This window comes from Poecilia reticulata, chromosome 18 (genome assembly GCF_904066995.2).
Source record: "Poecilia reticulata chromosome 18, P_reticulata-male-v2, whole genome shotgun sequence".
Classification (NCBI taxonomy): Eukaryota; Metazoa; Chordata; class Actinopteri; order Cyprinodontiformes; family Poeciliidae; genus Poecilia; species Poecilia reticulata.
Genome location: NC_088847.1, coordinates 5,600,887 through 5,614,194, shown reverse-complemented (window position 1 = coordinate 5,614,194; position 13,308 = coordinate 5,600,887). Strand labels below are relative to the sequence as shown.

General features: G+C 38.0%; 2 protein-coding genes and 1 long non-coding RNA gene across 3 annotated transcripts; all 3 read left to right on the top strand.

Annotated features, from left to right (window-relative positions):
• The first annotated feature begins 1,013 nt into the window (after window positions 1-1,013).
• Window positions 1,014-3,163, top strand: LOC145548580 (uncharacterized). The gene is made up of 3 exons (XR_014084576.1): window positions 1,014-2,260; window positions 2,366-2,442; window positions 3,128-3,163. It is a non-coding gene; the product is annotated as an uncharacterized LOC145548580 (long non-coding RNA).
• A 1,926-nt stretch (window positions 3,164-5,089) lies between these two features.
• On the top strand, window positions 5,090-7,277 carry LOC103480237 (uncharacterized). Its single transcript, XM_008435116.3, has 5 exons — window positions 5,090-5,515; window positions 5,632-5,973; window positions 6,190-6,294; window positions 6,563-6,597; window positions 6,707-7,277. Exons 1-5 carry the CDS (start codon window positions 5,473-5,475, stop codon window positions 6,827-6,829), a joined length of 648 nt encoding a protein of 215 aa, XP_008433338.1. The 5' UTR covers window positions 5,090-5,472; the 3' UTR covers window positions 6,830-7,277.
• A 1,322-nt stretch (window positions 7,278-8,599) lies between these two features.
• LOC103480236 (uncharacterized) lies at window positions 8,600-12,989 on the top strand. The gene is made up of 6 exons (XM_017310445.2): window positions 8,600-10,984; window positions 11,124-11,450; window positions 11,537-11,572; window positions 11,642-11,752; window positions 12,439-12,473; window positions 12,587-12,989. Exons 1-6 carry the CDS (start codon window positions 10,939-10,941, stop codon window positions 12,689-12,691), a joined length of 660 nt encoding a protein of 219 aa, XP_017165934.2. The 5' UTR covers window positions 8,600-10,938; the 3' UTR covers window positions 12,692-12,989.
• The last annotated feature ends 319 nt before the right edge of the window (window positions 12,990-13,308 follow it).

Here is a 13,308-nt window from a genome sequence, read left to right as displayed (position 1 = left end):
CAACGGATGACAAAAAAATAAACTACGATGCTCTGGTCAAAAACCAGCAGCTCCTTCAGTAATTTGACCTGAAGCAGGTCATCAGTGGTCACCCCACGGTTAACCCCTGACCCATGACTCTTTTGCAAGTTCACTAAAACTCACATTCCTTGACCGTTATAGACCTGGAAATGTACACTGTCAATCACGTATTTAAATAATAATAATAATAAAATCACAGTATGTGAAATCAGTTGCTGTCTTGTAATTTCTGCTGTCAACCTTTTTCAGAACCAGTTAGCCAAGGCAGTAGTACTACACATGTCACCGCATTTACCCATATCTAGAGAATACACTCCAAATTGAATATTATCTTCTAAGTTCAACTAAACGTTTGTTATTACGAGCATGTGAACCCGGAACCATTAAAAACTCAGCTGTTGTATATCTGACTAATTCAAACACGAGAAGGAGTCGGACGGATTATTCAGACGGACTTCAGTGGATAAAAAAGATGAAGGAATCATACACAATATGACACACGACAGAGTGTCGGAGCTCTGAAAATATAGGTAGCTCTTTCACTTTTTTTTCTTCTTCTTTCTTCTTCTATATACCATGGGATATATAGTCCATTCCTTTAAAGGTCTACAAATAGTCCATTTTGAACCAGATACTAACTATGAAACACTAACACTATGAAATAACAATTACAACAATTAAATTATGTTATAATGTAATTTAAATTACATTATAACATCCTAAATAATAAGACATAAACAAATCTTGGTGAAACCCAAAACGAATTTTCAACACAGTGCAGTAAAAGGCATAGAAATTCCACCAGTGCACAGGAAAGATAGAGCTATGCAACATCACAGCATGAAAACTTTATTGTGCAGTAAATTTTGTTTGTGCATTATGCTATCATGTTATGACAGTATACATATTTATATCAAAAGAACATTCTTTTTTTAATGCAAATTCCAAAAAGATGTTCCCAATGCTAAACAATTCTCTTATTTCTTATTTAACTAAGATTTATTCTGCACTGAAGTCACAGCTAACCCAGATTTTGTTTGATTTTACCAATGCCAGCAGCTCCCTCTAGAGGGAGCCAGCTTGTATTACGGCCTCCTCCCTTCTCTCCTCTCTTTCATTCTCACCCCTGTGGTTTCAGACTGCACATTATCCCCTCAGCACATCCCTCCTGTCTCCCGTCTTATTCATGCTCTTTTCTTTATTTGGCCACACTGACTAAATGAGTCGATTGATTTTATTTTACATAAAATCAGGACAATTGCCTGAGTTTTCTGATATGTGGATGAGCTCAGTTCTGTGCTCCTCCTTAGTTTAGCAAATCAATCCCAAGAACAAAAGCCAAATCCCTTGTGAAGACGCTGGCTGAGGCTAGCAATAGTGTGTCACTATCCACGATGAAACATGTCCTGTACCGACAGGGGCTGAAACGCTCAGCAAGGAGGAAGACATTGCTTTAAAAGAAACTGTAAAATGCTTGGAAGCAGTTAGAGCATGTCCTGTGGTCTGGCGATACTCAAACGGTCTAGCCATGACGACCATCGCTACGTTTGGAGGAAACATGGGAACTACAGGAACATTTTAACTGTTGAGTACAGTGATGGCAGCATCATGTTGTTGGGTTGTTTTGCTGCTGTAGCCAACAACAGTACCAACTAGAGCAAAGAATGTAATGCAAATATTGGCAAATGTAAGCAAATAGAAATCATTTTGGTAATGCTAACTGACCTACCCAAGAGAAGTTTGACCTTATTTTACTTCAGACAGTGAGGAAAAAGGTCTGTCTTTTTCTGCAGTGTATGTAAACTTGTGGTTTCAGCTCTCTATACTGAGGCCGAGGTGGAAATGAAACAACCTCACAAGATAATCAGAGAAAAGTGGGAACAGCTGAGGAAGAGCGCAGGCAGGCGAGAACGAGGTGATGGAGAACAGCTGGGACGAGAAGCAGGTCGACAAGAAGAAAGGAAGAAAACCTGAAACTATCAAACAATAAACAGAAAGAAACATAGACAAACAAGAAACAAGACCAAATTCACAAATATAATCATTGCAAAAAGGTACTATTATAAAGGAATAAAATAAAAGACAGAAAATGGTAAATAAGCAACAACAAAAAACAAAAAAAACATATGTAAGCAGAAACCTAAACGACAAAAACAGAATGCTGGGGAAAGTACTTCCTGCAGTACTTACCCCTCCCCCTGCCACGATGCCCCCTCCTCTGTCATCGACCCAAATGAAGGTAACCACAATTAGACTTTTGTGGTTATTTTCCAGAAAGCTTCACAGTGGGCCGTCCAAGCAGCATCATAATCGTTTTATATTATGATTTTACTTCTGCTAACAGCTTCCTGACGTCTCGTCTCTTCAGTCAACACAGCATGAAGAACTTTGTCTTTATAGGACCTGTTCTCTCCAGCTGCTGTAAGTTTTATTATTTAATCACTTTAAATGCATTAATAACTTTAGTATCAGTAACATTTAGAACTTCTGTACTGATGTTCTGTCAGAGTTGGTGTTTAAGTCGCCTTTTATGTTCTAACTGGACTCAAACAGAATTCCACATCTGCATCTTAAGGTTGTCAAAGTCAAGCTATCATAACTGAACTATTCCGTCACCCTCCATATTTTTTTTCTTAATTACCTTTTTCCTGACATGTTAAACTGTTATAGGGCATAGTGGTGAAACTTGGAACTGCGTCCACATGCTCAGGCATGTGTGCGTGTGTGTGTGTGTGCGTGCGTGTGTGTGTGTGTGTTCTGTGTGTATTTTGTTAACAGGTTTGGTAAACTTGTTAAAATAGCTAACTTGTGATTGGACAAGTCAAAGACACATGACTTTAATTGCGAATGTGATAAAAAGCCTATTATTCTTCTAAAACAAAGTGCTCTTTACTTTGCTTTATATTTAGAATCTTATAGGAAATTGAGAAATTTTTCGCATTTTTGAACAAAAACCCTGCAGACTTGATGTTTTTCTAATGTCTCTTTTCTCTCATTGAATGTTAAAAATTCCAAACATTAGATTGTGTCTGATTGCAGAAAGACTTTCACCTCATAATGCAAACCTCTGTTTCATTCCTCTGTTGTTTCTGTCTCTGTTTCTCAGCTGATGATTCCAACAGAAATCCGGAACAGAATGAGGTAAATACAGCATCTTGTTTACCTTTAACCATTTTACACCAGCTCTCTATCACTTTTTGTGACTTTTTAAAAAAATTTTATTCTGATTCCATCTACAGGACGCTGGATGTATTTACGAAAACTGTACAACAGGTGTTGTAAGAGTTAATACTATCTATGACACTTATGGCCGGTCCTGAGGAAGACGCTGAACTTTGACCTGGAGCGAAACGGCTCATTAATCTGCTGTTTTGATCAAAATCCTACAAAATACATGTGCATAGATATAGCTAAAATTATTTGTGTAAATCAGCAACGGAAGAACCTGTCAGATACTTTATGATCAGTGATTTCTGTAGATTGCATAAAAAACGACTGAAATAAATGAAAACAAAGGAGAATCACACAGGGTTAACATCACTCTCTTCTTTTTAATGTTTTTTAAAAGTCAGAATAAATTAAACTCTCTAAGCCATGTGTTGCTTTTTGGTATTTTTGTTTGTTTTTTTTAACACAAACTCCACTCCAGCATATGGTTAACACCTTTAAATTAACTGTATACTTAAAGACACGAGGGATTTACCTAGTCTGCATTGATCACTAAGTCTGAAGGTGAACGTCTGATCAGCAGTTCGTGGTTTCAAACTCAAGCTGACTTATCTTTGGGTGCAGGACAGCAGTGCCACATTAACTACGTGGCATAAAAATGAAAACTAATGAAAGGTTTTGAAGCAGACTAGTCTAAATCTGGACCAAAATGTAAATAAGCTGCTGTGGCATTCACATTAAGGAGCTGCTCATGCTTGTAGAAACGTCCATTTGGCCTAAAATAACAATTCAGCAAAGAAGAGTTGGCTAAAACTCTTGATGTAAAAAAAAAATCCTGATTCTAAATCAGCGCAAACATCTTACAGCAGCTGTTACCTGCATGGTTGTCATTTATTTTGTTTATGCAGCGATTGCTTTCCGCTGGGTTTTTCACATTTGCCCTGTGTCAAAAAGAGAGGCTGAGCAAATTCATCTCAGATTATTGTTGCTTTTGCTTATGAGAAAATAAATGATGTTAGATGCCAGGAGGATCACTGAAGAGCTACAGCTAAAAATGTCACCAGAGAGAAAAATGAAATCAGGCTCCAAACCTAGAAATAAACCCGTACATTTGTACTTTTATGCATAAGCAATGAGGAAGCTGCTCACACTCATTAATGTGAAAAGTCAAAAAGAGGAAGCACAGCCTGAGGAAGATAAATTTAACTCTGTGAGAGATGAGGCAGTTGTTGGTGCTATTCAGCATCTCAGACATGACAACACCTTCTTGACAGCAGCAGTGGCAGCAGCAGGGCTCGTCCAGGAAAAGCAGAAGTAGGGAGGCCTGACCGAGCGTTGTCTGTTTGTGGAGAGCAACAAGTTTGGTTTCTCTTGTTATTTTCCACCGTGGCGACACTTCTTTACAGTTTGTCTTTGGTTCTGCATTGAAACTGGACCTCTTTTAATGCAAAGAGTGAGTCCGGTATAAAAAAATATAAAGATGTTTGTGTTGTGTTTAAAAGTCAAAGAGGAAAGACTCTGACTAATTAGCTGGGTTCTGCTTCTGTTCCTGACAAATGGCTGACATCTGCATGCTCACAGCCAACGGCAGTTAAAAATGATGTAACCAGTGCATGAACAGGAGCAACATGCATATTCACCACATGAAGGCCCTGATTTTCTTTCTTTCTCTCTAATACAACAAAAACTGTACACCGAGTTTATTGGTTTTTTATATGAACGTACTTCAAAATCTCAGAACATGGAAAATGCAAAAGCTGTCAATTGTGTTTAAAAGAAAATAAAGTTACAAATAGTAATAGTTCTTTCTGCAACACGTAGCCTAAACCCGCCTCAGTATTGGCCTCCTTAGGTTAGGAAGTGGCTACTGTAGTTGAACCTTCCTATTGGTTACAACGGTTGGGCTTAGTGCTGTTATTTGACACACTGCCCCTAGTGGTGGTGAAGTGAGAAGCGCATGGAGAGAACTGATCAATAGCGGTTCTCAACTTTCGCTTTTTTGAAAAAAACAAACAAAGAAACGTCACTAAATGTAGCGACAAAGTAGATAAGTTGGTAACAGTGCATCTTTCATACTGACCTTTTTCCAGCTAAACTCTTTGTCCTGTGAGGCTGTTTGAATTACACCGACTGTACATGAATGTGGTCAAACACTCAAACGTCTCTTCCTGCCTAGCCTGATGGGGGCAGGTCCAGCAACATAAGCAGAAAACTTTGACAGTTTTGATTCCTTCTCTCTCTGCAGCAGCGTTCATTGGCTCTCTTTGCTGCAGTCAACAGGAAATGAAGAACTCTGTCCTGATAGCAGCTGTGCTTTACAGCTTCTGTAAGTATTGACTGCTTAATGACTATAAATGCTTCAGCAGAATCCATTATTATGGACTTTATTTAGGGAAACTGCTCTAATTCAGATTGAATAACTCGTTTCCTCTTTTGTTTCAGGTTGGACGTCTGGTTCAGTTTCTGGGTCTGAGATCCTGACAGTTCATCCGGGTGAAGATGTCAGACTGCAGAGCGCCAACATGTTCCAGGACGGTTCAGTGACATTCTGGTTGAGAGTGATTAATCAAACCACGACCAGTTGTATCGCTGTGATTAATGGAGTTAGTACAACCATTGACCACTGTGAAGGATTTGATAGCGGATCATTTGAAATGACAGTAAACGTCTCCAATGTTACACTCATAATTAAACGTGTGAATATCTCAGACACTGGAATATATATTTGTGGACGTTACCACAGTGCAAATCTCAAGCTCACTGTGCAACATTTACATGTAATCGGTGAGAACACTTCACTTTATGTCCCTCTAATATTTTGGCTTCTTTAGGGAAAATTTGGCTTTTTTTTATTATTTACAATGTTTTACTTTTTCTTTTTTTTTTTTGCTTATTTGTTGTTGGTTTACAAATCTAACAAAGACAAAATATTTTATAGTTAATTTCACAGATTCTCCAGACTGTATGCAGAGCGTAATGCTGATTTTATGTTTGTTGCAGAAAAGCCAAACAACATGATGCTGTTTGTTATTCCTGGTTCCGGGATCGTTGTGCTCCTCATCATTGTCATCGTTCTGATCATTCAAGTGATGAAAATTCAAACAGGTAACAGTCAGAAGAGCATAACTTAGAAAAGCAGTAACGTTTATATTGTGCATTTTTAAACGAGGAAATCCAGACAAATATTTTCTCAAATTCCTGCACAAAATTCAGAATACTCTCATGCTTGTCTAAGTGCATTTAGATATATACGTTTATATATATATGTATATATATATATGATTCAGGAGGAGAAGACAGTCTTCAGTAGTTCAGTAGCTCAACATTGTATGATTAGTGACATAACTACCATATGTTTCTGTCTGTTTCTCAGCTGCAGATGGAGACACAGATCAACATCAACAGGAGGTGAATATAAGTCTAAAGTTTCTCCCGCACGTTTTTCTCTCTCAAGACTTTTCATTTTCTAACTACAAAGTATGCTTTCTAAGTGACATTTTCTCTATGCGGCTCACAGGTTCCTGACTCGACTGAACAGAGCCGCCCTGCAGACGCTGAGAAGAAGAGGAAGAGGAGAAGAGCGCCGCCAGAGCCGGAGGTCGTGTACGCAACCTCCAAGACACATTGGAACAGGAAGTGAACCGCTGCCCAGAGTGGAACAGAAAACTCATTAATTTACTGTTTGGGTAAAATCTCTAAGCAGAAGTCATATTTTTGCCTGAGTGATTTCACTTTGTTTTGGTAGAAACAGTCTCTTGCTGTGAGCACACAGACAGGAAGATGGTATGGAGATCTTCAAGATGCAGTTTGTTTAGTTTGAAGCTTCATGAGAATAATTAATAAATAATTTTTGTTTCAAATCAAAAGTTTCCCATTTGTTGGGTTTAAATGGCATTTCTATACGGTGTTCAGAACTTCACCTGAACTTAGTTCTGAATTATTGACAGATTTTCTGATGAAAAACTGTTTTGGAAAAGTCATGCAATAACCTGTTTAATCATCAAAGTAATAAAGTGTAAAAATTGGTGGTTTGTTTCTTTACTGCTCCCTCTGGGAACTTTCAAGGGTTGGAGTGTCTCCTTATTTTAATAAATAAACCAAAAATAAATAATTGAATTTCGAGTATGCCTTGCTTTTTATTTATTTATTTATTTTTGCTTAGAAGGTTGTATTCATTAAAAAAAATCATATAACATCATCTATCATATGAACAAATAGATGTACAGTTTTTTTCCCCACTATGAAGCATCAGTTTTACACATGAGTGTTGGATCACATGTTTTCAAGTTTACATGTTTTCAAGTTCACATCAATGCAAAATGATGGTCAGTGGTGCAAGATTTGTGTCGAGAATGGTGAGTTTGAGGGTGGAACAGAGCGCAGACAAGAGCGTGGAGCAAAGGTCACGTTTAAAGTCCTTAATAACAAAACTGAAGACATACAAAAGGAACATACAAGGAGAGACAGGTCAGTGGAAAAATCCAGCAGTGAGTGACAGAAATTAGGATTGTGAGGAGCTTTGATTACATGACAGAGAACAGGTGGCTGATTAGAAACAGGACGCAGCTGAGAGTGGAGACCAGGTAGGCAGGCTGAGGGAGAGAGAGAGAAAGTAATGGCTTCAGACAGGTGTGCCCAAAGTCGGTCCTGTAGTAGGGCCGGCATCCTGCAGGTTTTAGTTCTCTCCCTGGTTTAACGCAGCTGGATCAAATGATGGCTCGTTAGGCCTAAGAAGAACATTGACATGCTGAAAAGGTTGTTATTACCACCAGGGAGAGAACTAAAACATGCCCTCAAGAATCGACTTCGGGTACCCCTGGTTTAAGAGGAGTGGAAGAGAAACACAAACAAGGATCTAACATTAAACAGTGACCAGAATCAACTAAAATCAAAAGAATGAACTACCAAACATAGGCAACAAATGCGTAACATAGTTCATAAAAATAAGTGAGAATGGAACAAATAAGTGCTGCTGTCAAGCACTTATTTAGCCGTCTTCATATCTCTCTTTAGAAGAGCGGGCCGTAATTGTTTTGACAGTCATGGAAACTTCTATTTTCTCACCTCTGCGCACTGCGATCGCAGTACAAAAATAAACTTCAGAGACTTCGGACAACTGCAGCCTGCTTTTAGTTAATCTTTACCATGTAAAGACACTTGTTTCCAGGAAGAGATGTTTGTAAGGGACTGTAAATGCAAATTAAAGTTACTTTTGGTAAAAAAAAATAAATAAAAAAAATGTTCACATTTGATGAATGAGTTCTACTACAAATGTAATTTAGTAGAAAAGTCTAATTTCAGAGAGAGAGAGTTCATTACAGATCATTTATGGTAACGTGATAAGTAACTTCTTAAATTTAATTAAGCCATCAGTATATTTTTAAAAGATGAGTCTAACTCTGCTCTGAGAGCTCTGTGTGTTTTGATGCATGGCGTTTCACAGCAGAACCAAAAATTTAACCACAATGGAAAATGACGACTCAATGCTTGGTCACAGCGGTCTGTCAACATCGCCTGGAAACACACATGTACATGTTCGGTTTAGTAAACAACCGTTTTCATAGAAATAGCTGTTCAAAGACCATCGGGGTGAGAAGTTGAATAGAGGAAGTGCAGGCTGGTGATTTCTATTTTTCATATCAATGAGAACATCTTGGTATCTTAACCATAATGTAATGACACCATTGTCATTAAGACAAACATGAAAGTCTTAAAAGTATATCAATATTTACGGGCAATACAAGACAAATTACATCTTGTGGATGAGCTTTCTGTCAATCAAGAAGTGTTTGTCGTATGTTGGACATTGTTTACCATGTTTTGGTGGTTACGTTTCTTGCATTTCGAGTTGTTAAAGGAGGTGATGTGTAAAGCCAAAATACCAAGGTCACGATAAAAGAGCTGATCGCTATGAACCTGACGATGTGAAGCAGCAGCGTTGACATGGCCTGGCCCTTCCTGTTCTCTGTTTTCTTATAGTTTCTGAGTTTCTCAGTCTCCTGAGTCGTTGCCCCTGTCTCTGTTGGTAACATTGGTAAATAGCTTGTGCAGTACTTTATCAACTCCACAGGTCTTGAACTCCTTAACACTACATTCAGTTATTCAACCCATTCATCCAGTGATTATGGGAAGCCACTGGATAGCCATGGCTGTGTGACAGAGGCGAGGCAGCCATGCACCAGCACCACCAGGCCCTCTGTCCACCACCAGCCAGCAAGGTGGGCTAAGTGTCTTGCCCAAAGACACAGCGACAAAGGCAGACGGTGAGGGAATCGAACCAACAACCAAACGACTACAGGACAAACTCCTACTAACATTTACACCATCATCCCATGTTTTGTGATTGCTCTCTCAGATTCTCATTTGGGTTTTTTGGTTTTTTTTGTTCACATTATTTATAAAATGTTGCATATATCTGACCTCAGTGGGAACTGTTTGTGGTTCCAAATTAACCCCATGTGGAAAAGAACAATAATAATAACATCTCCTCACCATCAGTCCTTCCTCTGGCTCCCTGTAGCTCAGAGAATAGACTTCAAAATGCTTTTGTTAGTTTATAACAAAACTAACAAAAGCAGTGGTTTATAGTTGCCTTTGATTAGTAGTAACTAGAACAATGATCAACATATTTGATGTCCATTTTGTCAAATGATGACATTTGACAAAATGTAATGCTTGCTTCACACCAAACGAGATTTGAGCATCAGGTGCTTCTGGTTTACATTCAAAGTCTATGTGGAGTGTTGGGCTTGCTCGACGCTTCAAAGGTTCAAAGCCCTCCAAACGCTTCAAATTGCACCACGCTAGATTCTAGAAATGCGCCTCAATGGGCCCCTGCATTGCCTCCACATAGACTTTGAATGTAAACCACATGTACCTGACACTCTAGACGTGTTTGGTGTGAACGCACCATAGCACCTCCTGCCAGTTCAGAGATATGACAAAAGTGACATCAAAGTAACATCAAAACCATTTGGTAGGTTCCTCTGTAATCACGTTCAAATTGCTGGATATGAGTCAAATTCAGGACTAAACAAGGAAGTGGCAAAAAAAAAAAAAAAATCAGACCTGAGCTTACACACTTATTGTAACAAGCCTGACCTCGTAGCATGACCTAAAAAATGTCAGATTTGTACCACGTTTGTCGGCAGTGGGAGCGTGGTCATAGTCTCATCTGTTTCTTGTTCCTCTTTACTGCAACTGAGCTTAGAAACTGATTCAACAGGAGGTTTGATAGATGCTAAAGAAAACAAATTACTTTGTCTACAAGAGAATCAAAATTTAGAAACAATAAAAATGATGACGCAAAGCTCGTCGGCTAAAATAGAAGTAACACTATTCAAAAAGTTTCAAGGTGTCGGAGGCTTTTAAACTCAAGGAGTTGATAAACGTCGCTGTTGCTGCAGCACCAAGCTTATGGAGAAACACCAGGTTGCTCTAAAATTAAGAAAAAGTTTTGATTATGTGATCAAAGTAGCAACTTAGCATAAAATACACAATTATGTTATGAATAATATTTTGCAATGACCTACATTTCTAAAACATGATCTTGCTTAATAAGATGCCTGGGAAACTTATTTGGTAGGATGAACAGATTTAACAAAACATTCAATGTTTTTCTTTTGCAACATCACTGTGGCCAACGTGTTCAGCTCAACTAGTAAAAGAAAAAAAAAAAAAGTCCACACCTCCTGGTGTTTGCAGCGCTCTGAGTGGAGCAGCGCTCATTAGCGGACGCTGCAACACACCATGAAGAACTTCACCTTTATACCAGCTTTACTTTACTGCAGCTTTTGTAAGTTCTGACGCTGGATTAATAATGAATGGATTCAGAACTGGCCAAAAAATTAAAAAGAAGGACGTGATTCATTTATTTAAAAGGAATGCAAACGCTTTTTTCAAGGTGAAAGTAAGTCTTCTGTCTGATGTTTCAGGTTCGGTTTTAGTCTCTGGGTCTCAGATGGTGAAGGTCCAGCCAGGTGAAGATGTGACACTGGTGTGTAGAAAGAAGTCCAGTGGACTATCCTACTGGTTCAGACTGGGAGAGAAGATCAAGGTTAACTGTATCTCTGTCATGGTTGATAACGGCAATGTTCAAAACTGTGACGGATTTCAGAAGGAAAAGTTTAACATGAGCTCCAACAACTGCATCGTCTCTCTTAAAATCAAAAAAGTGAATATTTCTGATGCTGGACTGTATTTCTGTGGAGTTAAAAGAGATGCAGCCATAGTTTTCAGTGTGATACATTTACATGTGAAAGGTAAGAAAATGTTTCACAATTTTTCTCAAATTCTTTAAACATTTCTATTTCTCTCAGCCAATCTCTTTACTGTATTTTATTTAAAGACACAAAGGCGTTTTATGAGGACGCAGAGAAACAAAGTAAGAATTTTTTAATTCTTTACAGACATTAAGCCACGTTCTGATCTAATCAGTGGCTTTTTGTTGCAGAAGAACCTGATGTAAACTTGTTCCTGATAAGTGTGGCTCTCTACTGTACGAATTGTCTCCTAATCATTATCATCATCCTCCTGTGTGTCAAAGTCATTAAACTTCGTAAAGGTAATATTAATGTTACATTTGAAGGGTTGAGTATCACTTTTTAATTGTTGTGACATGTTTTAGAGTAATGGCCTTTTTTACCAGGCGATTAATCTAAATTTGAGATAATCGTACTAAAAATCTGTTGTAACATGTATGTAACACTGGAAACACAAAAATCCTCTTTAGCTTCTTTAAGAATATATATGTTTGACCATCTTTACATCTTTTCCACATGTTGCAAGCCACATTTGTACCAATGCCCCTGAAACAAAGAAGTATCTCAGTTCTTCCATTTCTTGATTATATATAAATATAATCCTCACACATTCACAGCCCATATTTGGCGGTGTGCATCTTTTAATTAATAATTCAGGTTACTCTATTCCGACAAAATAAGTGTTTCAATGCACATTGAAATGGAGTTGACAAAGTATTGCATTCGTTATATTACTTTTTTTTTTTGGAAGTTAGATGAAAGTAAAAAGTGTGACAACCAAACCTATTATTGCAAATCTATGGTATTTCTAGTAAAAGAAAAAAAAAATTGGAGCTCTATTCTTCCCACATTACAATTATCCTCTTCTTTCTAACAGTATATTTTAAAATTCTGAAATTACAATCTCATGTTGATGCTTTGTTTAAATAGTTTTACAGTTCACTGTCAAACTTTATGCATAACAAATATGTTTCTGTCTCTCACTCAGTTAACACCCAGGATAGAAACTCGTGTCAAAATGAGGTGACTGCAACTTTAACACTTCGTGTCGCTTGGCTGAATATTGAATGTTTTATTTATTTTTGTCTTTGATTGCGCAGGGTGTACAGTAATAAACGCTCTGGTTGTGTTTGCAGAACCCTGGCTCTCACGAGCTGACCTACGCCTCGGTCAGCTTTGAGAAAGGTGGAAAGAGAAGAAGAGAGGTGGAGCCAGACGTCGTGTACGCCGCCACCAGATAGAGAAGAACTGCAGCGCTGAGACACTGATGTGAAACTTTACAGTCAATAAATAGCAGATAAACCAACATTCTTCACTGTGTCCATGTCTGTGTTTATATTAGGAATCAGAAACTGGTTTATCATAACTTTATGGTGAATGTGCTTGTTGCTTATTGAAGCAACAAGCATCATCATCATCGTTTACTGTCTCCGTTTCCCAGGTGATGATTTGGACACGTCCACATCGGACTGAGGTGAATCTACTTCAGTTATTTTCTCTAAGTTGGATTTAGCATCGAATCATTTCTTTTCTTTTTAACTTATACAGCATTCTGATGTACAGAGACGTGTTTGCACCAGATACGAAGAGCTGTGTGAGTTGAAGAGGAAATGGAACTGCAGCTCATAGCGACACTGATGCCTTTTCAGCTTCCTGTCTGAATTAATAAATTAATATAGTGAAGAAGACATTATATATATACATATACATATTTCTTTTCAAGTGAATCTTTGTCTTAATATTGTAATTTGTGTCAAAAGAGATCAAGGTCGTTTTCATGACACATCAGCTGACCTGACTGAAGCAGAAATGCTGAAGAACAGATTTAAATTCTGAGATTTTTTGGCTCACAGCTTTG